This window comes from Podarcis gaigeae (genome assembly GCF_964106915.1).
Source record: "Podarcis gaigeae genome assembly, chromosome: 2".
NCBI classification, from domain to species: domain Eukaryota; kingdom Metazoa; phylum Chordata; class Lepidosauria; order Squamata; family Lacertidae; genus Podarcis; species Podarcis gaigeae.
In genome coordinates, this window is record NC_139679.1 from 13,349,779 (window position 1) to 13,373,191 (window position 23,413).

Consider the following 23,413-nt stretch of genomic DNA (forward strand, 5'->3'; position numbering starts at 1 on the left):
GATGAACGCCACAACCCCAGAGTCGGTCACGACTGGAGCTAATGGCCAGGGGTCCCTTTACCTTTAGGTTGCCTTAGATCAGGGTTTCCCAGGTGATGTTGGACTACAACTCCCATCATCCCTAGCCAGTAGGGCAAGTGGTTATGGATGATGGGACTTGTAGTCCAAAAACTTGGAGACCCAAGTTTAGATTAGGCTTAGATTCAGCAAAGTGCTCCTCCCCGTGCCACTCCTTTCCTGCTCATGACTCCGCCCTGTCTTAGCTGTTCCGCCAGTGAATATTCACTGGTATGTCTCGGGCATTCCTCTCATATATTTTGTGTGTGTTGTGGCGGGACTTTTGCACTCTGCTGATGCTGCAGGGCTTCTGCTGAATCCTGTAGCTCCTCTATCGATGCATTTTCAGCATAGGATTGTTGCCTCAAATCAGTTAAAAATAGGTATATCACCATATGTTCTTCTTTAAAGCGGCAACGGTTTCCTGGTGTCTAAACAATGCATCCAGGTATATTACGGCTTGGAGAAGAATTTCAAACACACGGCTTGGAGATGAACAAAATCGGAGGTGCATTTCAGACAAATTAAGAGTTGGTTATATCCATATTGACTCAAATGGGAGGGTTATGATTACCTCACCCACTGCAATCCCTGGGATTTAAAAATGCTAAGATTTGATTGGATTACGCGATGTAACAATGCCATTAGCCAGTACGGAGGTAGGATCAGCTAAAAATCCAGTTTTAATATGTGACGAAAAAAACACAGAATAAATATTTCAGCCCCAGCGTGGATACAGGTCATACCTACCTTCTGAGGGCTATCTCTTTCTGTTCTTCTTCTGTGACGGAAAGTTGCAGGATTCTTGTTGTGGCAAGAAAAGAACTCAGTTTGGGTGTGGGGATCTGAAGGCCAGGGTCTTCCTATGGGGAAATTTGACACCATCAGATCAGGAGCATGTATATCCATGATGTGCAGAAAGAGACACAGATGTGATTTGACAGCAGTAGTTTCCGAAGGTACGCAGCCGAGATCTGGAAGAAAAAAAAAATCTGTTAAAATTGTGATGCATTTAGAAAGAGGGTGCCAGGCTTTCTCGTACTAGTATAACACCGGCCTGTCTTTCAGTTGTTGAGTGGATGCTGCACGGCCTAAAAATGACCTCACCCCGATGGCATACTCTTCAGGGATCGTGTTGCTTGGGCAACTTTAACCTACTTTGTCTCCTATGATAGCATTTGTGCAAAAAGATCGCCGTCCTTCCCTCTCTGCTCCCTCCTGCCCAAAGCTTGTTGCAGCACTAAAGACATCATGTCTGCTCCATTCTTTTGCATAGGGAAGGGTTTTGGCCTTGCAAACAGAGGAGCTCCATTACGCCTGGTAAAACCTGCAGCTTGGGGAAGCCCCTCCTTGAACGCCCCAGTTCAGAGAGGAGGGCCGATGCTTTTTCTATACCAGGCTGCAACCAAAAATACACCCACAAATTGGCCCCTTGTGCTGCAGTAGCATCCTGGGGAGTTATAACCCGTCTACCCCCAGCCAGGACTGTTTCTGTGAAGCTCCTTAGCTGAAAGGTGGAAAGAGGAAAACGTAAATGCACAAAGGGGTTGATCTATGAGGAGGATCAAAGCCCTGAAAGCCGGAGCAGGATCTGGCTGTCTCCTTGTGTACTCCTCAGCCTTTTTTATAAGCACCACCACAGCTTCCCAGGCCAGGCAGGGAAGAGTTAAGAGACCCCAATCAGTTGAACTCAGTTCCCACCTCCTGGGCTGGGCTAGGGGGCCTTATAAAGCTCACAGCCGGGGTAGAAGGCAGTGGGCTTAGGTGGAGCTCAGCAGCAGCAGAGAGGAGCTTGGAGACTGCCCTGCTGCCGCTGCGCACCGCACCTCCACCGCCGTCCTGCCTCACCATGTGGGAGGCGCGTTCCTCCTCCTTCTGGAGGGCTGTCTTTGCCGAGTTCTTTGGCACCATGTTCTATGTCTTTTTCGGCCTGGGGGCCTCGCTACGCTGGGTGGTCGGCCCCCTGAACGTTCTGCTGGTGGCCTTGGCTTTCGGCTTGGTGGCGGCCACCATGGTGCAGTCTCTAGGCCACGTGAGCGGAGCGCACATCAACCCAGCCGTCACCATGGCCTTCCTGCTGGGCTCGCAACTCTCCCTGTTCCGCGCCGTCTTCTACATGGTTGCCCAGCTGCTGGGAGGAGTGGCCGGCGCAGCCGTGCTTTACGGAGTCACGCCAGCAGCGTTGCGGGGTAACCTGGCACTCAACACGGTAACTGGATCATGCAGTGGGTGTTTGAGGAGGGTGGCACCCCTATAATCTAAACATCCACAAGGTCGTATCGCTGCATGCGAGAGCTCCAAAAACTGCTGAAGGATTGCGTAGTGGGTTTTCTTAAATTTCTGAGTTATTAGGGGCAATCCCAGGGGTGCTAGAAGGAGGAGAGGGATTCTTAACATCTCATAAGGAGTCTTGAGTCCCAAGATCTAGGAAGAATACAACCCACTAGCATAGGGCCTGGAGCCGGACTCTACATGCATTTGTGGGCGATGCAGGAGACATTTGTCTCAGCTGTTATCTTTGATTGACAGCTTGTCAACTTGACTTTGGCTTCGTAACTGGGTGGTACCCAGATGCCAGAAGATGATCTGAATTCATAGCCGTGTGTGTGTGTGTGTGTGTGTGTGTGTGTGTGTGTACTGTGAGGGAAGAGAGCAGGATCACAAAGGAATGCGAGACAGGGATATTTGAGGATGATTGTGTAATGAAGACAGCATAGTGGGATTTAATAAGTGTCGGCTTGGGCTATACGTAGGTTTTCCACGCATCAAGCTAACAAACGCCTTTGTGGTTTCTGCCAGCTGGATGAGCGCCATGCATGTGAACTTTGTTAACTGCCAGACACAATGCAGAAGAGCAATCTTGTAGCCAATTGTTTGCATATAAGAAAAAAAGCCAACTTATCCCTTAGGCGTGAAAAGGCCTGCCATCTGTTGAAGCCCACACCTAACTAATCTGCTGGTTTTATAATGATTCTATCTTTATTTCAAGATCAAGCATAACTTAGCTTCTTGGGAGGATGTCTTGTCGATTGTAGTTCACAAAGAGCCCAATCCTGAATTCGTTTACTTAGTCAGAAGTATGTCCCGCTGAGTTAAATGGGATTTGCACTGCGGCAGGTTTTCATAAAATTTAAGCCTGTGACCGTAATGAACACCTCCCATTGTTTCATGGGCTGTGGGTTGTTCCTCTCAAAACTCCCTCAACCACATGTGATCTGATAGCTCAGTTCATTCTCCTAACAGAACGGTTTAAAGGAAACCCAGAATTACTAGTTGCTTTTTCGGCATCCGTCTGTCTCGGGAGCCAATGGAGGAATGTGGTATATGTTAGGTAATAACCGACGACATGACTTTTCCTTTATGGGGTTGACAGCAGAACTGCCAAAGAAGCTGGCAGATGACCATAGCTGAAATTTAAATTTTCCAAATCAATTTTGTATCAAGTAGTCCTTCTCCTTTCTTAAATTTAGATGCTTCCACCTCAGAGATGTTGCTTTGATGCCAGATGTTCAGATTTGTTGCTCTGCCAGTTGGTGTGATTTAGGCTTCCCTAGAAACATGTCTGGATTGTCAGAATTTACACTTCCTTCAGAAATTATCTGAATCTGTTCTTTTGTTGTTGTTGTTTAGTCGTTTAGTCGTCTCCGAATCTTCATGACCCCCTGGACCAGAGCACGCCAGGCACTCCTGTCTTCTACTGCCTCCCACAGTTTGGTCAGATTCATGTTTGTAGCTATGAGAACACTGTCCAACCATCTCGCCCTCTGTCGTCCCCTTCTCCTTGTGCCCTCCACCTTTCCCAACATCAGGGTCTTTTCCAGGGAGTCGTCTCTTCTTGTGAGGTGGCCAAAGTATTGGAGCCTCAGCTTCATGATCTGTCCTTCCAGTGAGCACTCAGGGCTGATTTCCTTAAGAATGGAGAGGTTTGATCTTCTTGCAGTCCATGGGACTCTCAAGTCTCCCCTCCAGCACCATAATTCAATCTGTTCTAGGCCAGTCTAAAGGATTTTGGCTCTGGTTTTGTTTTTTTTAATGCAGTGCTTCACAGCTTCAGCTAGAGACATTTGATTCAGGCAGGACTGGGATGAAGTTTGGGATAACTCAGCCAAAGATGTCAAGACCTGGTACCTACGCTTAAAATAGGCTAGCTTAATTTTTTGTCCACTCAGTGATTAAGAAAGCGAAAGCATCTAGAGCAACAAAGATAAAGAGATGAGTCTAGGGATTCAAGATCTACAAAAAACAACAAAAAAAAAAACCATGAAGTAAGAGTGTGTATACAAACAAAAAATTAACATTTGCAGAGCATTTTTTCTCCACTAGGTTGAACCTACCTTCCCCCAAGCTTTGTTGCATGAAGGTCAGACATAAATTCCTAATGGAGATGCAGTCATGATTTCAAATTCCCCTTTTCTCCAGGGAGGCTGCTGGTTGTTTAAAAGAAATAGAATGTTTATCCAAACACTTTTTGGGTGTATTGAAGGAGAAAGAGCAGGTTCAGCGTTAGCACCTAGAGCCTTGGGCAACTGCTAGGCAGGGATCACCACTAACACCCCCCCTCAGGGGACGATGGGTGGGGCAAAACACTTTATTTTTCATGCTCCTGTATGGTCAGTGGTACCAAGTGCCTAACTCTAGCTGCCATTTGAATTTCCCACAATGCCCCTGGTGGACATGATGGAAAAATAAAACCAAGGTCCAACCCAGGCTTGACAGATAATTCAAAGCAGTCCTAGCCTTCTTAGCTAGGGCAGAGGGGCAGGGAATTGGGCTTGTGGGTTTAATTAAGTGCCCCCTTACCACCCCCTGCAAATAATTCAAGGATGGAGGATGATGAGAAAACTGAAGAGAGCTACAGTGGTACCTTGGGTTACAGATGCTTCAGGTTACAGATGCTTCAGGTTACAGACTCCACTAACCCAGAAATAGTACCTCAGGTTAAGAACTTTGCTTCAGGATGAGAACAGAAATCGCATGGCGGTGGCACAGTGGCAGCGGGAGGCCCCATTAGCTAAAGTGGTACCTCAGGTTAAGAACAGTTTCAGGTTAAGAACAGACCTCCGGAACAAATTAAGTACAGTGGTACATCGGGTTACATATGCTTCAGGTTACAGACTCCACTAACCCAGAAATAGTACCTTGGGTTAAGAACTTTGCTTCAGGATGAGAACGGAAATCGCATGGCAGTAGCGGGAGGTTAAGAACAGTTTCAGGTTAAGAACGGACCTCCAGAACGAATTAAGTTCTTAACCTGAGGTACCACTGTATTTAGGCTTATGTCGCCCTTAGCCTAATTCCAAGCAGGCAGCAATTTGGGGTGGGGTGGGGTGGTAAAAAGAGAAACAAAAATGGGGTGTGGGGTGTGTTTTCTCTCTTTTGGCTCTGTCACCTGCCACTTGTTTTGGGCTCTGGTTTCTACAGATGGCTTTGGTTTTCCCCTGACCTATCACAGGAGGAAAAGTTCCCAATTCCTGCTGCAGCACATAGCTTGGCACACTTGCTAAATTAATTTCAAGGGAGGCAGTGTGGTGCAGTGGTTGGACCAGAACCTATTATCACTCGAGCCACAAAGCTCAGGAGATAACACTTGCTTGCAGCCACCCTCTCTCCTCTTCTTTTTTCTTTCTTTGTCTTTATCTTTGTCTTTTTATTGTTAGCAAAATCATACATACGTAACCGATAAACACATAAAAAGAAGAGAAGAATAAAAAGAAGGGGGGAGAAAAAAGAAAAATTAAAAAGAAAATAAAGAAAAAAATAACTATATCAAAATGACACCTTAAACAATAAGAATACCTATCTACTGATAAGTACAATCCAGTTTGGATTGAATCCAGATTGGATTGAATCCCTTTACCATTTATTATGTTATTGACTTCCTTCTGCCTCTTTACGGTTTCGGTTCAAGTTTTCCTGTTTTATACCCCGTGTTTAATTATTTATCCTCATCTTGGAATGAATAAAAGATATTTCCCTATTTGCAGAGTTATTCAAAGCACAGCCAAGTCTTAATATTGGAACCTTTTTTCATCAAATACTTGTTAAAACATTCCCATTCTTTTTAAACTTTGTCTGTTGATTTATTTCTTATTGACTCTGTAATTTTTGCGAGTTCCAAGTACTCGCATATTTTTAGCTGCCATTCCTCTCTTGATGAAATATCCACACTCTCTCTTCTTAGTCTGTCCCACAGGGTGGAGATTAGTCTGAACTTCTTCGAATAAGATGGAATATATACAGTGGTACCTCGGGTTAAGTACTTAATTCGTTCCGGAGGTCCGTTCTTAACCTGAAACTATTCTTAACCTGAAGCATCACTTTAGCTAATGGGGCCTCCTGCTGCTGCTGCGCCGCCGGAGCACGATATCTGTTCTCATCCTGAAGCAAAGTTCTTAACCTGAAGCACGATTTCTGGGTTAGCGGAGTCTGTAACCTGAAGCGTATGTAACCCGAGGTACCACTGTAATATAATATCACTCTTTGTCCAAGGGCATTCTTATCTGATCCCTACTTTTTCCACACAGTGGTCTCAATTTGCATAGGCTGTTTTATAGTGGGGTGTCAGGGAACTGCCATCGGCTCAGAGGTGAGAGGTGAAAGGGCAGCTGGGTTACAGGGAGCCTCCAAAGATCGTGAGAAGCAGCACTTCCTCCACGGAGGAGGGAAGCCCCGCCTCTAGTGGGGAAGGGATGCAGGGTCCGGAGGATGCTAGAGAGAGCCAAGACACCGTGCATGAGCAAAGCGGGGGGGGGGAGGCAGGTCCCCCTTTAGCCACGCCCTCTCTGCGCAGTAGGTTTACGCACAGAGAGGGGAGGCGTCGGCTGGGGAGTCAAGAGACTACTCTCCTGGGGAAAGTTCAAGGACCGCCCACTCCCAGATTCTGCTAGTGACTGAGCAAGACATGGAATTGAGACGTTCTGCACTGTAAATGTTTTTTCACCAATAATAAACCCTTTGAAAAGACCAGTGGGGATCTTGCCTGTTCGCTCTCGAGCAACCACGCCTGTAGGCATAACATGGGGGGGGGGTGTTGTTAGAAGTTTGTGGGTGCCAGACTCCCCTGTGGGTGCCAGATTCCTCTGTGTTACGAGTTTCAGGCTCCTTCATGTTATTAGTTTCTGGGTGCCAGACACTGAACCTCTGGATTCAGCAGTTGTTAAAATATTAAGCCAGGCTAGTTTCCCGGTGAGGAAATTGCCTGTGGTGATGGGCCATTAGGAAAGCTCAGTGCCAGGTGGCAAATAGGAAGGGGCCCTCCCTCAACTCAGAGTTAGTTAGAAGACAAAAGCCAAAGTTTAGAGGCTTTAGAGTTGGCTGGGATGTGACCTGGAGGATAAAGGTTGCAGTCTGGTAAAGGCGGCAAGCTGGAAAGCTGTGGCTAATTTCTGTCCTGAAGCCGCGGCTGCAGCTATGGGAGAAGCAAGACCCACTTGGGGTGCCACTGCTATGAACCCCTCCATCATAGGCTTAGGTTGTATATCTGTGTAAATAAACCATATATCATAAAGACACCGCAGTCTCCTCTGTGCCTCATTTCCCAAAGGAAATACGAACCCTGGGTAAACATGCCTGGAACCCCTGGACTCTTGCATTGCTCAGCAATTGGGGTGGCATGCAGCAATATTGTCCTACTTTTGTGAGGGTATGGAGGGCTGGTGGTCAAATTAGAAGGGTTTTTGGGGGGTACCCACCAGCTGAATTATTCTGTATTTGCCTAGGGTGTTAAAACTAACCTAGAATTATTCATATAGCCCTTGAAGAGTAAAAGCATATCATCATCAATGCATTTTAAGCGAGTGAAATAGTGTCTTGAACTATGTGGACTCTCACTCTCACACTAATTGGAGTCTGAAGCTGAGAGACAGTGTCATGACTTGCACCTTTGCTGCGCTTATGGTATATACCTGAGACTTGATGGGTAGGATTCTGCCACCACTCAGCTCTGGAGGGAACTGGCAAGTAATAGTTCCACTGGGAAGTAGATCAAGGGCAGTAATAGTGCCACTGTATTCTGCTCTGGTCAGACCTCACCTGGAGTACTGTGTCCAGTTCTGGGCACCACAGTTCAAGAAGGACACTGACAAACTGGAACATGTCCAGAGGAGGGCAAGCAAAATGGTCAAAGGCCTGGAAATGATGCCCTATGAGGAACGGCTATGTTTAGCCTGGGCATGTTTAGCCTGGAGAAGAGGAGGTTAAGGGGTGATATGATAGCCATGTTCAAATATATAAAAGGATGTCACATAGAGGAGGGAGAAAGGTTGTTTTCTGCTGCTCCAGAGAAGCGCACACGGAGCAATGGATCCAAACTACAACAAAGAAGATTCCACCTAAACATTAGGAAGAACCTCCTGACAGTAAGAGCTGTTTGACAGTGGAATTTGCTGCCAAGGAGTGTGGTGGAGTCTCCTTCTTTGGAGGTCTTTAAGCAGAGGCTTGACAACCATATGTCAGGAGTGCTCTGATGGTGTTTCCTGCTTGGCAGGGGGTTGGACTCGATGGCCCTTGTGGTCTCTTCCAATTCTATGATTCTATGGCATGTCTTTACATCAGTCGACCAGATCAAGTCAGTAATATTCCCTGGTCCCCACAAAGGCTTCCTGGTGCTTTTTTTAACCTACTTTTCTCCCTTGCCTCCCTTCACTTCTGTTGCCTCAGTCAACTCCTAACACCACTGGCACCAAGTCTGACAGACAGACCTCCGCATTGCCACCTGGTAAATGCTTTGCCCAAATCTCTACATCCAACTTTTGATTGGTAAAGGGACCCCTGACCATTAGGTCCAGTCTCGGACGACTCTAGGGTTGTGACACTCACCTCACTCTATAGGCCGAGGGAGCCGGCGTACAGCTTCCGGGTCATCTGGCCAGCATGACTAAGCCATTATTGGCGAACCAGAGCAGCGCACGGAAACACCGTTTACCTTCCCGCTGGAGCAGTATATATTTATCTACTTGCACTTTGACGTGCTTTCGAGCTGCTAGGTTGGCAGGAGCAGGGACCGAGCAATGGGAGCTCACCCCATCGCGGGGATTTGAACTGCCGACCTTCCGATCGGCAAGCCCCAGGCTCTGTGGTATAACCCACAGTGCCACCCGCGTCCCTTAACTTTTGATTAGCTCCATAAATATTTGCTAGGCATGGAAAAGATGCCGTGAGAGTTGCCTTCAGTATTGTAAACTGCAAAGTTCTGGACGCCATGTCAATAATTATGCTATGAAGCTTATTGCATGATCAGAACAGTAGTAGGGGGAAGGAATGAGGCGTGGGCTTCTGTCGTTTCCTCATGGTTCTGTCCTCCTTTGTGTCTCCCTGATTTCAGATACACCCCAGTGTAAACGTAAGCCAAGCTACAGTCGTGGAGATCTTCCTGACTTTACAGTTCGTCCTCTGCATTTTCGCCACCTATGACGAGAGACGTAATGGGCGCATGGGATCTGTAGCGTTGGCTGTGGGATTCTCCCTCACTCTTGGACACCTCTTTGGGGTAATGACTCTGTGCAAGATGCACAGATGTGGTACCAGATGTAGCCTATTTGCACAGCAAGACAAGGACAGATTACCTTCATATTAGCCATGTGTACTTCTATCTCGGTTCTGTGAACAGCCCCACACATAGTGCTGTGCTGCCCTCCTCCATAGCTGTCAATTTACAGATTTGAAAATAAGGGACCAGCAGCCTCGAAAATAAGGGATCAGCAGCCCAAATAAGGGATTTTGCTTAGCTTATGAGTTCCATCGGCCCTTCCCCACCCGAGAGGGAGGGAGAGAGACTCTCGCCCACGCCGCCCGCAAGCCTGGCATGAGGTGGTTGCGGTGCCATGGTGGCCGCTGAAGCGCCGCCCTTCTGTGTCCCTCCCCTTTCCCTCCTTTCCCTCCTCCCTCAGGCCGCCCCCGCCTCCGGCTTCCCCTGGCAGAGCAGCGGAAGCCTCACAAGAGAGGGGCTGCCTGCCTGCCCGCCGCCACCCGTCTTTCATAACGCTCCCCTGAGTGGGGAAAGGGAGAGACGGAGACGCGGCAGTTCGTGCGCTCGCTCTCTTGAGGCGGAGGATCCCGAGCTGCTGCTTTCCTCCTGAGCCGGGCGAGCATGAAACCCGGGAAATTTAAGGGAAATAATCAATCCGGGAAAGCAGCGGGACATGGCGCTGGGATAAGGAAGTTTCCCACCAAATAAGGGACGGTTGACAGCTATGCCCTCCCCATGCTTTAGCACAAACCTACTTTTCCATCAGTTTACAACACAACAGATCATGTTGGCTCCCTTGCTGTCGAGATTACGGGGGCCTTTTCGCATGTGATCAAAAGGATTTCCCAATATGGGAGTGGCCATATATGGGAGTACAAATAGAGCAATACTGTGACATTCAGAGTGAATCACAGCTGCTGGAAAAAGGGAAATATTATGGTGTTTGTCGACCGCCCATATCACTGCATTTTAGCAGAGGATGTGACAGAAAGCTACGGGATCATAGATAAATCCCACCAAGCCTTTAGCTGGAATGGGGAATAAATTCATTTCGATTCACATTTAAAGGCAAACACACGTGATCTGCACTTTCTAAAATAATATGCAAACTGAAATGTAGCCGTCCTTCAAAATGTGCAGTTCTCAGAATTTTGCAATGAAGTTCTCTGACCTAGTAAGGCGTACAAATATGTATATCCTAGGGTAAAGTTTGCATTGAAATGTATGCACTAGTGGGGGGGAAACATACAAACATTATATTCATTAAACTTGCTTTGCAAAAATGTATGTGTTGGGCAAAATTTGCACTAAAATGTGGACAAAATTCATTGTGGACTCTAAAACCAACCAACCAACCAGCCAGAAACTGATGTGCAAGAATTGACTTAAAGACTAAGAAAACGAGACACTGAAATTGACAGCTTGGTGTGGTGTCAGCCTTTAGAAAAGAAATTGGACCTGCTTGGGATCCAGGGACATGGGGGGAAACAGTTTCTCCATTCTAACCTTACTGTCTTGCAGATGTACTTCACAGGAGCTGGCATGAATCCTGCCCGATCCTTCGCCCCGGCTGTCATCACCCGCAATTTCACCAACCACTGGGTAAGGAGAGGGTTTGGGGGTAAGAAAGCAGGCTTATTCATAATCAGGTGTGTAACAACATATCAAGCTAAGGGTTGTGGAGAAAGCTCTGAGCTGATCAGGCCAGATTCCTCCAAGGCTCTATTTCACATATTCTAGGGATTCCCCTCCTACCCAGCCAGATGGGCGGGGTATGAATAAATAAATTATTATTATTAATTATTATTATTATTATTATTATTATACCTCTCCCTGAAAATCCATCCTTCACGAAGGCAGTGCTGAGCAAGACACCTAGTAGATCTCTGCAGATGCAAAGCTCAGATTGGAGACGGGTTCAATTATTGTGTCTGGTTCAAAGGAGTATTTGGGTCAATGGTGACGTGGAAGCACCCTAGAACTCTGTGTCACCCCAGATAAAATGAAGATAACCCGAACAGAAGATTCCCATGTCAATACCTTCGGGTCACCTCATAGGGGAGCAGGTTATGGTGCCCCGTGAATAATTTTAAACACAGTTGCCAACACTTAAAAATAAAATAAAACAAAGCCCTGAAGTGTCTGCCCTTAGTCTGTGCCAACTTTGTACCAGCTATTTTCCCTGGTTATATGCACTAATTAGGACATCCTGGAATAGCTGGTGCAGCCCTAAACTAATATTGGGTGGTATCCATCATGTTTGTTCCTTCAAGGTTTCTAGAGAACTTGAAATAATTCTTTTACATCTCTTTGCACATGTATACTAGACCCAAGAGCAATAATCCCAGGACCAGGAGGTGCAAATAGAGGAGAAAGGAATTTGCCAACAGTATTGGTGCAGACACTCCCTTAGGACAAAGACAGGCAATAATTCTTAAGAGAGCTGACATGATATATACATTGTTATGAGGGGAAAAACCTGCTCCTTTTCCCTTATGGGGTACCCAAGAGGCCATATAGAGGCCTTTTGTAGGTTCTCTATCGGTAGGAGAAAATAACAGAGACCAACCAGAGAATATTGAGAAGCAAAGCAGCCTGATATTTAATTAAAGCTGTTGAAACAGGGTGCTCCCCCCCCCCACAGGAGGGACCCCGAGCCATGCACACAAGCCCTTATATAGACATTTTAAATTGACCACCCTGGAGTCCAAGGCCACCCCCAGAAACATCATACATACATCACAGAAGGGGTGTGGCCCAAGACCACCCCCTTAATACATCAGAGAAGGGGCGGAAATCTGGGTGTGCTGTTTCTTCCTGTCTGCCAGGTTACCTGATTGCATTATCTGGGTTTTGGCCACTCTTTTGTTATGATAACTACTCAATTCCTGAACCCAGGTCACAGGTCACAGGCTCACACCCTATTCATATCTTGAATGTGCCCTTAAGACAGGATTTGTGAAAGAGACGTTGGGGAGATTTCTCATTTCCTTCGACCTTGCAGAGAAATATCTGAGGTCATTTTGGGAGAGAGAAAATGGTTTGAGGACTTTTCTGTGGGCTTCAGACATGTGGTTTACACATTTGTATGTGTTTGCTTCGTACATTTATGAACATCTATGAAATAAACTCAGAGTCGAGAGTGGATTTCATGCTCTTTATTCACCTCATAGTGGTGAGGAGGAATGGATGTTCCCCCAGAATGTCTGCTTTATATACATTATTTACACAATGGGCCCCACGTGATTGGCTTATTCCGGGATTCACCTGTAGGTCAATCAGGTTGCGGATTCACCTGGAGCTGGATTGGGTGGCTCCTGTGGACCAATCAGACTGCTGCATTCTGAATCCTATTGTTCTAGGACCAATCAGACTGCTGCATTCTGAATCCGATTGTTCTAGGACCAATCAGACTGCTGCATTCTGAATCCTAATCAACTCAGTATATAACAATCTATTTTATATATAGAAGACCTTCAAATTCTTATAACTACATGCACCCTAGTCATTTGCCTCATGGTCACCTCTGCTATGGAAACAATATGGGTTGCTAATATTCTCTACTTTAGAGACTGTGAGGTCATTCTTTTTGAATACATGCCAATGTAAAAGTTCCCTTTGTGTAATAAACTAGCACAGCAGGCGAAACTGTTTTGTTTTGTTCCCCCCACACTCCTTCTGAAATCTGAAGTGGGGTTGCTTCCAAACTCCACCACCTTGCTCTGCCAGCTTTGTAACTGTTATGTACTGAAGTTCTCACCCTGGGCCACGAGGGGGATACTATAGATAGTTCAGCAGCTTCCGAGGCTACCGCCTCCTCAATGGCTTTCTGCAGCGTGAGGTCTGGCTTGGCGAGGAGACACGGTTGCAGATGTATGTCTCGGACCCCACAGACGGTTCGATTCATCAGGGTATTGTCTAAGTCTCGGAACTCGCAGTGCATTGCAGCCTGACGAAGGGCGGCAGTGTAGTTGTTAATTGACTTCCCCTCTGCCTGGTTCTGCTGGTAGAACGCATGGTAGGCAGCAATCTTGGACGGCTTTGGTGCGTAGTGGTTGCGGAGCTTCTCTTTAATCGCGTCCCACGGTGCTGCCTGGACTGCTACAGGTGCAACCAATGCTCGGGCCGTCTCAAACACCTCAGGCCCACAGAGGCTGAGAAATAGGCCCTGTTTCCGCTCCTGTGATACTTCCGTCAGCTCGTTGGCTTGAAGGTAGCAGTCGAACTGAGCGAGGTAGGAGTCCCATGATTCAGAGGCTGGGGCAAATGGCGGTAGAGGCACGAGTGAAGCCATGGTTCCGATGCCGATGTGGAGGCGATGGATGGAACACAGTGCTCCAGCCAGAACGGTCAGCTCTGAATTGGTTCTGCTCCGTGATTTCGCTCCGTGTTTCAGCTCAGTGATTCAGCTCAGTTCAGAGAGTGGCCGCATCTGGCTGTGCTCTGATGTCCATCGATCCCATCCTCGTCGCCAGTGTTAAGTTGTGGGTAAACATATCAGACGACAGAGCAATTCTCCAAACAGCTCTTGTTTATTCACAGGTCAGAACAGAACTGAACTGAAGGGTTCAGCGAGCCTGCTTATATAGAGCTCCAGTACAACGTAACTGTAACAACTTTCTGTAACTATCCAATCACTGAACGTCCATCTCAATCCCTTATTTGCATATGTGGACCTGAACTATCTACAGTATCCCCCTGCTGGCCCAGGGTGGGAACTTCAGTACATAACAGTAACTGAAGCTCAAGAAGAGTTATAAGCCTCTGCTGTGTCTCATCGCTCCTCCTTTCTCTGTGCTTCCTCCTCTACTTTCTAGGTGTATTGGGTTGGACCAATTGTTGGCGGTGTGATGGGTGGCTTCCTCTATGACTTCATCCTCTTCCCCCGGATGCGCGGGGTCAAAGAACGTATGTCTGTCCTCAAAGGCGACCGGCCAGCTGAAACCAGCACCCCGCCAGAGCCTCCTGGGGAACCCGTGGAGCTGAAGACGCAAGCGCTATAAGCAGTGACCTTAGGGTGACAAAACCACAGCACACAAACACACCCCTCTTCTGGGGAGAGAGGGGGCAGGAACCACTGGCCCAGTATACAGACTGTTATTGCTCCTGGCCAGTAGGAAGCGGTGCCTTAGGAGACACAGATCCGAAGGGACAGTTTGTTATCCGGTCTCTCTCTCTTTCTCTCTCTTTTCAAACAAACGGGACGATGGAATGGGGAGAGCGGGTGGGTGGGGGAGATGGTGTCATTGCCTGATTTTTAAACACTTTCTTTTGCGGTGAGAAATCTTGAAAAAACGGCTTTAGGGGGAAAGGTGTAGGAGAACAATTCCTCCCAATCTCCCTGTTTGAATTATTGCAAAACTCCAGAGTTGCTTCTATGTGTGTGTGTGTGTGTGTGTGTGTGTGTGTGTGTAACTGGACGTGTGGAGTCCTTGCCACTTAGTGCTGGGTGTATGCATGAATGAGTGTGTGTGTGTGTACATATAAATATATATATATATATATATATATATATATATATATATATATATATGAAGGCATTGAACATCTATTCCCTTCACATCTCTCCATTTAAGGCCCCCCACTGTGTTCCGCTGCTAACTTCCTTGGAGACAGTTCATCTAGCGTAGGATTGAGAGGCAAATTCAGGCTCCTTTGTGCTTTGTCACAGCCTTCTTTCACTTCCCTCCCTGCTATGATCTGGTCCCTATCTCATCTCTGTGGGTTTATGCCAGCAAGGGATTAGGGAAGGGAAGTAGCAGGTGAAAGGGAGAGAGCGGAGGCCAAGAAGCAATGTTTTGACCACCCTGTGGGATCATGGCTGAGATGACATTTGAACCAGAGATGTCTCAGTTCATACTCTCAGCTGTTGTACAGCTTCTCCTCTCTGACATCTCCCTCCATTGCTGCTTCCAGACATTTTGGGAGGAAGTGTGGACAAAAGGCATCCTGCAGGTTGTATGTTGCCTGCTTCCGGTTCTGGGTATTTTATACTGATCTTCCTGGCTTTGTTGATCTTCAAGCAACAGGAGAAGGAAGGTTCTCCACTGTGTATGCTTGGTTCTGTGTACTCTTTATCTATATAAGCTGTGCGCTATAAGCACTCAGGCATGTTCATCAAAGACGAAGGACATGGCTGGAATTGCAAGACCCTACTTTGAAAGCAGTTTTGAAAATCCTGCTTTTTCTGTTCTCCATGCGCAGTCGCTTTTGACATCATTTCACGTCCCTTTCCTCATCTTCTTACAAGGAGACTGTATGCCATCTTACCTTGGTCATGGTATCCCCTGAGATTTCTGCTTAGAGAGTGAAAGCATTTACATATGTATAAAAGGCATGAAGGCTTCCTTTAATTTAAAAAATGAAAGCATTGCCCAAAATATGTAGCATATATTCTGATCAAAATAAAAATTAATACATAATAAGATGAGGGCAAATAACAAACTCAAAAGATACCAGTTTCAGACAGCTCACACCTGAGAATCCTCAAGTTGCAAATTCAGTTTATGCCTTGAGAATTAATTAAGTTTCTGCAAGTTGGGGGGGACTCATGGAATTATCTTTAGTGGTGCTATGCTTTGTGCAGGCAGAAGCGTCTACCTTCTCCGTAGCTGAGCACAATGTGAGACTTCCGCCAATCCTACTTACTTTATCAAACCTTTATTAGGCATTATGGAAATAAAACCTTAAAAGAGAAAATAACATATAAAAGCCTTGAAATATATATAAAAAGGCAGCAGTTTGCTAAATGCATATATATATATACATATAGAGTCAGTGGTTTTCCTTGTTATCCTGCTCCTTGGAGGACTGCTACCAAAAACTCGGCTACCCCCGCCGTTACCCTTTGGTCAACGTCGGATAGGTAGAAACCCACACATTCACCTTGCTGCGGTTCCAGACCACCCAAAAGAGGGGACAGCACGCGTTGACGGAGCGTACTGTACAATGGGCAATGAATCTTTAGTGGTGCTATGCTTTGTGCAGGCAGAAGCGTCTACCTTCTCCGTAGCTGAGCACAATGTGAGACTTCCGCCAATCCTGTAGCAGAGGCACATGGCTTGGGAGGTGGATGGGTGGTTTATTGATCTTAAACAACTTGGGTCTCAGATGAATTGGTTGAAAGCCTTAAAATATATATATATAATTATGAAATACAGAGAACAAGCCTCACTGAAGGGAATCAGCATGGCTTTTAAAAAGGAAAGTCCTGTCTTGACAAGCTTTTCGAATTCTTAAAAATATCAACAAATGTGTGGATGGGGCAATCTGATATAGACATTAGTGTTGCCAAAAAACAAAAAAAACCAAAACCCACCCCACCATTTGCTGAAGGCCCTCACCAACTGCCCCTGAGAAAATTTAGCAGTCATGGTATAAGACTGCCTTCGTCGACCTGGTACCCTCCAGATGTTATTATTATTTATTGAAGTTCTATACCACCCTATACCCGAAGGTCTCAGGTCACAGAACAAGATCAACATATAAAACCACAATATATATAATCAAAATAAAATAACCCAATAACACCCCTTCAAAAAGAGCCACATTTTAAAAGGGCATAGGATGTTATTGGACTACAACTCCCATCAGTCTTAGCTAGCAGCATCTGGTTGGCACCAGGTTGGTATAAAAGGACTAGAGGATTAGAAGGTAGGAATATATTGATTTCCCCCCACAATGGAGGGAAGTAACCCATGGAATCCCTCTAGGACAGGTGCTATAGAACATAAACCATTCAGAGTCAGGATGAGCCATTTATAGACTGCATTAAATTACTAGTACAGTAGCAGTAATGATCCAGCACAATTTCTCCAAACTGGGTGAGTGGGCACCATAGTGCAAATGAGATTTAAGGTAAGTAAAGCTATGCGCACTGGGACCAAAATATCCCAACTTGAAATATACACTGATGGGATGTCTTTTACTTTACAGCTCAATTAAAGTTTCACTAATGGCTTATATACATTTTGCTTTCCTTCGCTCTTTCCATGTTTTAAAGCTCTGTGTCCCTGTGAGCTTTTGATGTTGTTCCAGAGCCTGTGAAAACCTGCTCTTTAAAGCTGAATTGTTTGCTCTGATTCAGGTTTAAAGAGCAGGTTTTCGTAGGGAAAGCTCAGGATGAAGAAGGAGGGGCATTCGGACACAAAGCTTTTAGGGAAGTGTGGATAAGCACTAAATGTGCAGCAATAGTTGGAGGAAAAACAAATCAGGACATAAATTTAAAATAAAACTGCTGGTCTCGGAATAGCATCATATAAAACCAATAGCGTAGTGCATTTATAACGCTGTGTACAGTTTTGGCGTACCATCTCAAAAAGGAAAGAACAGAACAGGAAAAAGAAAAAAAGGGGGGGGGCAACAAAAATTGTCAAAAGGTTGACGCCTCTTCCTTAATCATTTGTAGCTTTTTAGTTCAGCAAAAAAAAGCCATGGGGATGGGGAAGACATGACAGAGGCTTATAAACTCACGAATTGTGTGAAGAAAGGGGACGAGGGGAAAAGCATTCCTCCTAACAGTCTCTCAATTGATTGGGAGTAGATTCAGGGCGGACAAAATCAAGGAACTTATTCACACAATATGGTCAATTGTGGAATTGGATGGTCACTGGCTTGGTGGTTTTAGAAGAAATTGAGTCAACAGGCACAGAGTAGGTCTCTCGATGGGTATTAACTATTATAATTAAATGGAACTTCCCTGCTCAGAGAGGTATTAAACCTGAATATCAGTTGTTGTTCTCTGGGTGTCTTTATTTTTTTTTTAAGGGAGGGTGTTGTTGCTGCCTTCATTTCTAGCTTGTGGGCTTCTGAGACGCTTCTGACAAATGCATGTTGGGAAAAGGATGCTAAACCAATTGGGCCCTTGGTCTGAAACAGCATAAATCATATTCTTATGGAGCTAGATGAACCATTTGTCTTACCCAGCATAGCAATTCTTTTATGCTCTTTATTTACCACCAGGGAGTAGATCATTTTCAAGTTCAGACTGACCTGTCTAGACTATTTCCAAAAGGAACTGTACTGTAAGAGTCCTGCGCAGAGATGGGAAAGACCTGTTGGAGTGAGAGCGGATGACTGATGTTTCATAAGAGAGGAAACTCGGATGAAGTGAGATTGCAGATGTTTCCACCTGAAAGCAAATGCTTGTTTTCTGCAGTGTTGGCATGTCTTAGCGGTGGATCTTATTTTTCAGATATATTGGTGTGAATTGATTTTTGGAGTCTCTCTGCTGCAACGTATATAGTAAAAACTGATGTGATTTCAAAGCCTCATCAATGGACTCAATCTGGAGCCACTACGTTGAGGTCTGTGGGATTATATCCACCATCATATAAAGCAACATGAACAGGATAAAATCACATGACTCTAGAATCTCTCCTCTGCAATAGATTTACTTCATTTGGGTCAACAAGTGGTTTGAATCTGGACTCACTTCACAGCAGCCAAAGGGGTTACGACTGGAGCCAATGGAACTGAAACTGATAGCACTGAGATAGATAGATTAGATAGATAGATAGATAGATAGATAGATAGATGATAGATAGATATAGATAGAAAGAACAGGTGATATCAACAACCACTCCTCCGAAATCAGCAGACGAGCAGTTGGTGTGAGTTCAGTCACTTCAATGAAGTCGATGGAATGACACTAAATCACCCCGTTAGCTGGGTTTTACTGAAACCAAAAACTGGCCTATCCAGAAGATTTGCTGTGTGTGAGACACCAATGATTTATTTGTTCTTCCTCGCTTTTTTTCCATGCTGGATGGTAGCATGTTGCCTTTTCCAATGAACAGATTAACCTTCTCTTTCACAGGTATAAAGAACTCCTTTGGTTATTGTGTTGGAATTGTATTATTTAATTAAACGCTGTAATTTATTTTTGGTAATAGCTCTCCATCAGGGAAATCTGGCAGCTTGACGTAGTTAGGACGACACTTTCCACGACAAGGATGATATAGGCTCTGCGATACATGGTATGTTGCAGAAAATGAACTCTGGGTCTTATATATTCAGGCCTTCAGCCGCTTCAGTTCTGATCTGCTCAAGAAATTAAATACCACTGACCTATTAGACCTTAAGATACAGAGGTTCAGGCTGAAATTCTAAATACACATACTAGGGAGCAAGCCCCATTAAATCTAAAGGAATTTACTTCCAAGTAAACATACATAGATTGCCTTCTAAGAGTTATACCAAGGCATTTTATCATAGGATAAGTTAATCGATGACAACAAGTAATCAACAGATTTCAGTGAAAGTGTGTCTCCATGTCCTGCTTTCCAGAGGAATCTGGTTGACCACTTCGTAGCAGATGGATCTTTGACCTGATCCAGCGGAGTTCTTCATGATATCTGTCATTGGTATACAACAGTCAGGATTCCTGAAGTCTATTTCCAGCGTTAGAAGTAGAGTCAATATTTTTAGCCAGAGGTGAAATTTACATTCCAAACTGGATTGGGCAAACGTTGCCAATTACAGGATGTGATTAGGAAGTTGGTTTAAATTTAAATATGCATGCAAGTCAATCTGCTTTACACACACAGGAAATGCCTGGAACTTTCGGTCAAGCCCTGAGACGGAGCAACCAAATCTGGAAAATGTTTGTTGGGTAGAAACACCTCACAATTGCATAGCTGTCAACTTACAGATTTGAAAATAAGGGACCAGCAGCCTCAAAAATAAGGGATCAGCAGCCAAAATAAGGGATTTTAGTCAACCAGCAGCCAAACGAAGTCTCAAGTGGTGGTTCCCATAGCGCAGCAACCCGGCAAAGGGGATGCAGCAAGGAAACCCACCGTCACCTCTCCGCTGGGAAGCGCTGAGCAAAGGCGAGTCCCCAGGCAACGCGGCCGATTTGATCGGCACAAGGCATGCAAGCTCCACCCCCCCAGTCGTTCTTAGACTCCTTATTGGGTGAGCAACGCAGCCAAGCCACACATTTGGAGCTTCCCTCCTCCCTGGCCGGCAAAGAGGGAGAGAGGGAGAGGAGCTGCTTCCTTTGAAACCCGGGAAATTTAAGGGACATCATCAATAAGGCACAGCAGCGGGACATGGCGCTGGGATAAGGGACTGTCCCACCAAATAAGGGATGCTTGATAGCTATGCAGTTGGTTAAGAAGCAGCTAACAAAATTTCAGGACTTCCATACTCCTGCATCAAAACAGAAATTCTTCTTAGCATTTTCAGTGGTCTCTATTGTAGCTAACTGGAGCTTTCCTGGGCTGCATTATTCCTAAATGAAGGAGGGGAAGGAAGCATAACTAAAGGAAATGGGAAAGGGGCTTCACATTTTTAACAGGACTTGCAACCCAGATCTTTGCCTACTGGCATTGCAAAATCCCGTCTCCGCTACAGTACACATTTAATAAATCCAAATTCTCAACATCTGGAGAGCAGGCCTGCCTCTTGCCAGACATAGGGTGTCTCTTAGAAGAGCTGCAAAATAGCTGATCGTCCCATTTAAAACAGCCATACAACGCAGATGAGATTGGCAATAGCAACATGCCATATCGGAGAAGAGGTAACAAAATCTGGCAAAACACACACATGTTGTGCACCGTGGAGAATTCCCTCCACAGTCTCCCCACATAGACGCTACCGGTGAATTCACATAGGAAGCTGCCTTATATCAACTCAGACCTTTGGTGCACCCAGGTCAGTATTGTCTCCACTGACTGGAAGGTTTGGGGCAGGGATGCTGTGAATTGGACCTGGGATCTTCCGCTTGCAAGATGAGCTACAGCCCTTCACATTTTAGTCATGCGGCTGTGAGCGCATGCCTTGCTTGATTTTATTTTTCTCTTTTTTTGTGCAACCCACATCGTTTCCCCAAAGCTTGACTTTCCCACCTGAAACATAAGATCTGAGAGAATTATAGCATATATTTACCTCAAACCGGTTAAGCTATCCACATCCTCACACTTCCACAGTGGTTGTAGATCTATTATTATTATTATTAGTATTATTATTATTATTATTATTATTATTATTATTATTATTATTATTTATTATTATTCCCCCTGAAAATTGTTCTCAAAATGGTTGCAGGCCTTTGAGGTGGTTTCTCAAGTCTTCAAATCAGAATTGTCTGTAGTCTCAAAATTTCATTTCCTAGGACCCCCTTGGAAAAAGCCAGTTTTCTCCTTGTGGTGTACGAATACACCCCAAGAAAAGTTTGATCGAAGCACAAGTACCCATTATGTCCACGTAGCAAATGTCTCCTACTTCCTGCAACTGTTTTCCTTTAGTTCCTTTCCCAGTTTTATCATGAAAATGTAATGAATAAAGGCCGGTATTCCCCATTTCTTACCTGGTTATTTGATCACAGGTTGACTAAACTTTCAGCACTTGAGTTGACTAAACTTTCAGCACCACATTTCGGCATCAGCGGCACGTTTGGAGAGAACGCTGTGATGTCAGCACATTCCAAGTACAGTGGTACCTCAGGTTAAGTACTTAATTCGTTCCAGAGGTCCATTCTTAACCTGAAACTGTTCTTAACCTGAAGCACCACTTTAGCTAATGGGGCCTCCCGCTGCTGCCGCACGATTTCTGTTCTCATCCTGAAGCAAAGTTCTTAACCTGAGGTAATGTTTCTGGGTCAGCGGAGTCTGTAACCTGAAGCATATGTAACCTGAAGCGTATGTAACCCGAGGTACCACTGTATGCACATTTATTTAAGAATTTCCACTGAGTTCAAATGGGCTCTTTTCTAGAGTCCCACATCTTTCTGACCCACGTAGATGCCCACATAGGCAGCTTCCATCTTGCTAATCCCATTTGACATCCACCCCAGTATAGACAACTGAGAGCACTTCCAGACAGAAACTTATTGTGAAATTAGTGCTGCTCGTGTGCCGAAGTTTTCCCACCACCCACCCAACATTATCAGAAGAAAAATGCCAGCCTGTTCTTTTTCTGCATTTAATTATGAATTTCCCATTCTGCAAGAAACTCACTTAAGTCAAAAAATAACCTGCTGTACATCCACATTTATTACAGGTGTGAAGGCTTTTTTGCACTTATTTTCTGGAGGCCTGTTTCCCACAAGAATGGTGAGGTTTCAGTGGGTGGGCTTTTGTTGCCAGACCGCTAATTCTATTCATTCCTCACCTGAGCAAATCCTTGCCATTTTGTTTCTGGCAGCCCCAATGATACAAACATACCTATATTTCTAAGGGACTCGGGTGGTGCTGTGGTCTAAATCACAGAGCCTAGGGCTTGCCGATCAGAAGGTTGACAGTTCGAATCCCCACGACAGGGTTAGCTCCCGTTGCTCGGTCCCTGCTCCTGCCAACCTTGCAGTTTAAAAGCACGTCAAAGTGCAAGTAGATAAATAGGTACCGCTCCGGCGGGAAGGTAAACAGCGTTTCCATGTGCTGCTCTGGTTCGCCAGAAGTGGCTTAGTCATGCTGGCCACATGACCCAGAAAAACTGTCTGCGGACAAACGCTGGCTCCCTCAGCCTGTAAAGCGAGATGAGCGCTGCAACCCAAAAGTCGTCTGCGACTGGACTTAACGGTCAGGGGTCCCTTTACCTTTACCTATATTTCTATCAATTGCCACCTGCAGAGGGCACACGGGAATTTCAGCAGCCCGGTTCAAAGGATTTCTTCTTCTCAAGATCTCTGCACAATGCATGTGGGGAATCAGCTGGGAAACTGTAACTGCAGTACATACCGTACATTGAAACTTAAAATGTATATATATTTACACACATGCACAGATACATACACACACAGATATCTTCCCCGAGACCTCTTTATCAGTATTTCAGTATATAATTCCTGCTGTGTTTATATTATTGCAGGCTGGGGGAGGAGAGGAATGTGTGGCTGTGTTGTTAAGGATCACAGGGCACTAGAGGGTATGGATATTGCCACCACCC

The 23,413-nt window shown here is 45.5% G+C and overlaps 1 protein-coding gene across 1 annotated transcript; it reads left to right on the forward strand.

Annotated features, from left to right (window-relative positions):
• The first annotated feature begins 1,833 nt into the window (after positions 1 to 1,833).
• Positions 1,834 to 14,723, forward strand: MIP (major intrinsic protein of lens fiber). The gene is made up of 4 exons (XM_083729079.1): positions 1,834 to 2,266; positions 9,380 to 9,544; positions 11,045 to 11,125; positions 14,341 to 14,723. The coding sequence occupies exons 1-4, from the start codon at positions 1,907 to 1,909 to the stop codon at positions 14,524 to 14,526; spliced, it is 792 nt and encodes a 263-aa protein (XP_083585205.1). The 5' UTR covers positions 1,834 to 1,906; the 3' UTR covers positions 14,527 to 14,723.
• Positions 14,724 to 23,413: the final 8,690 nt, after the last annotated feature.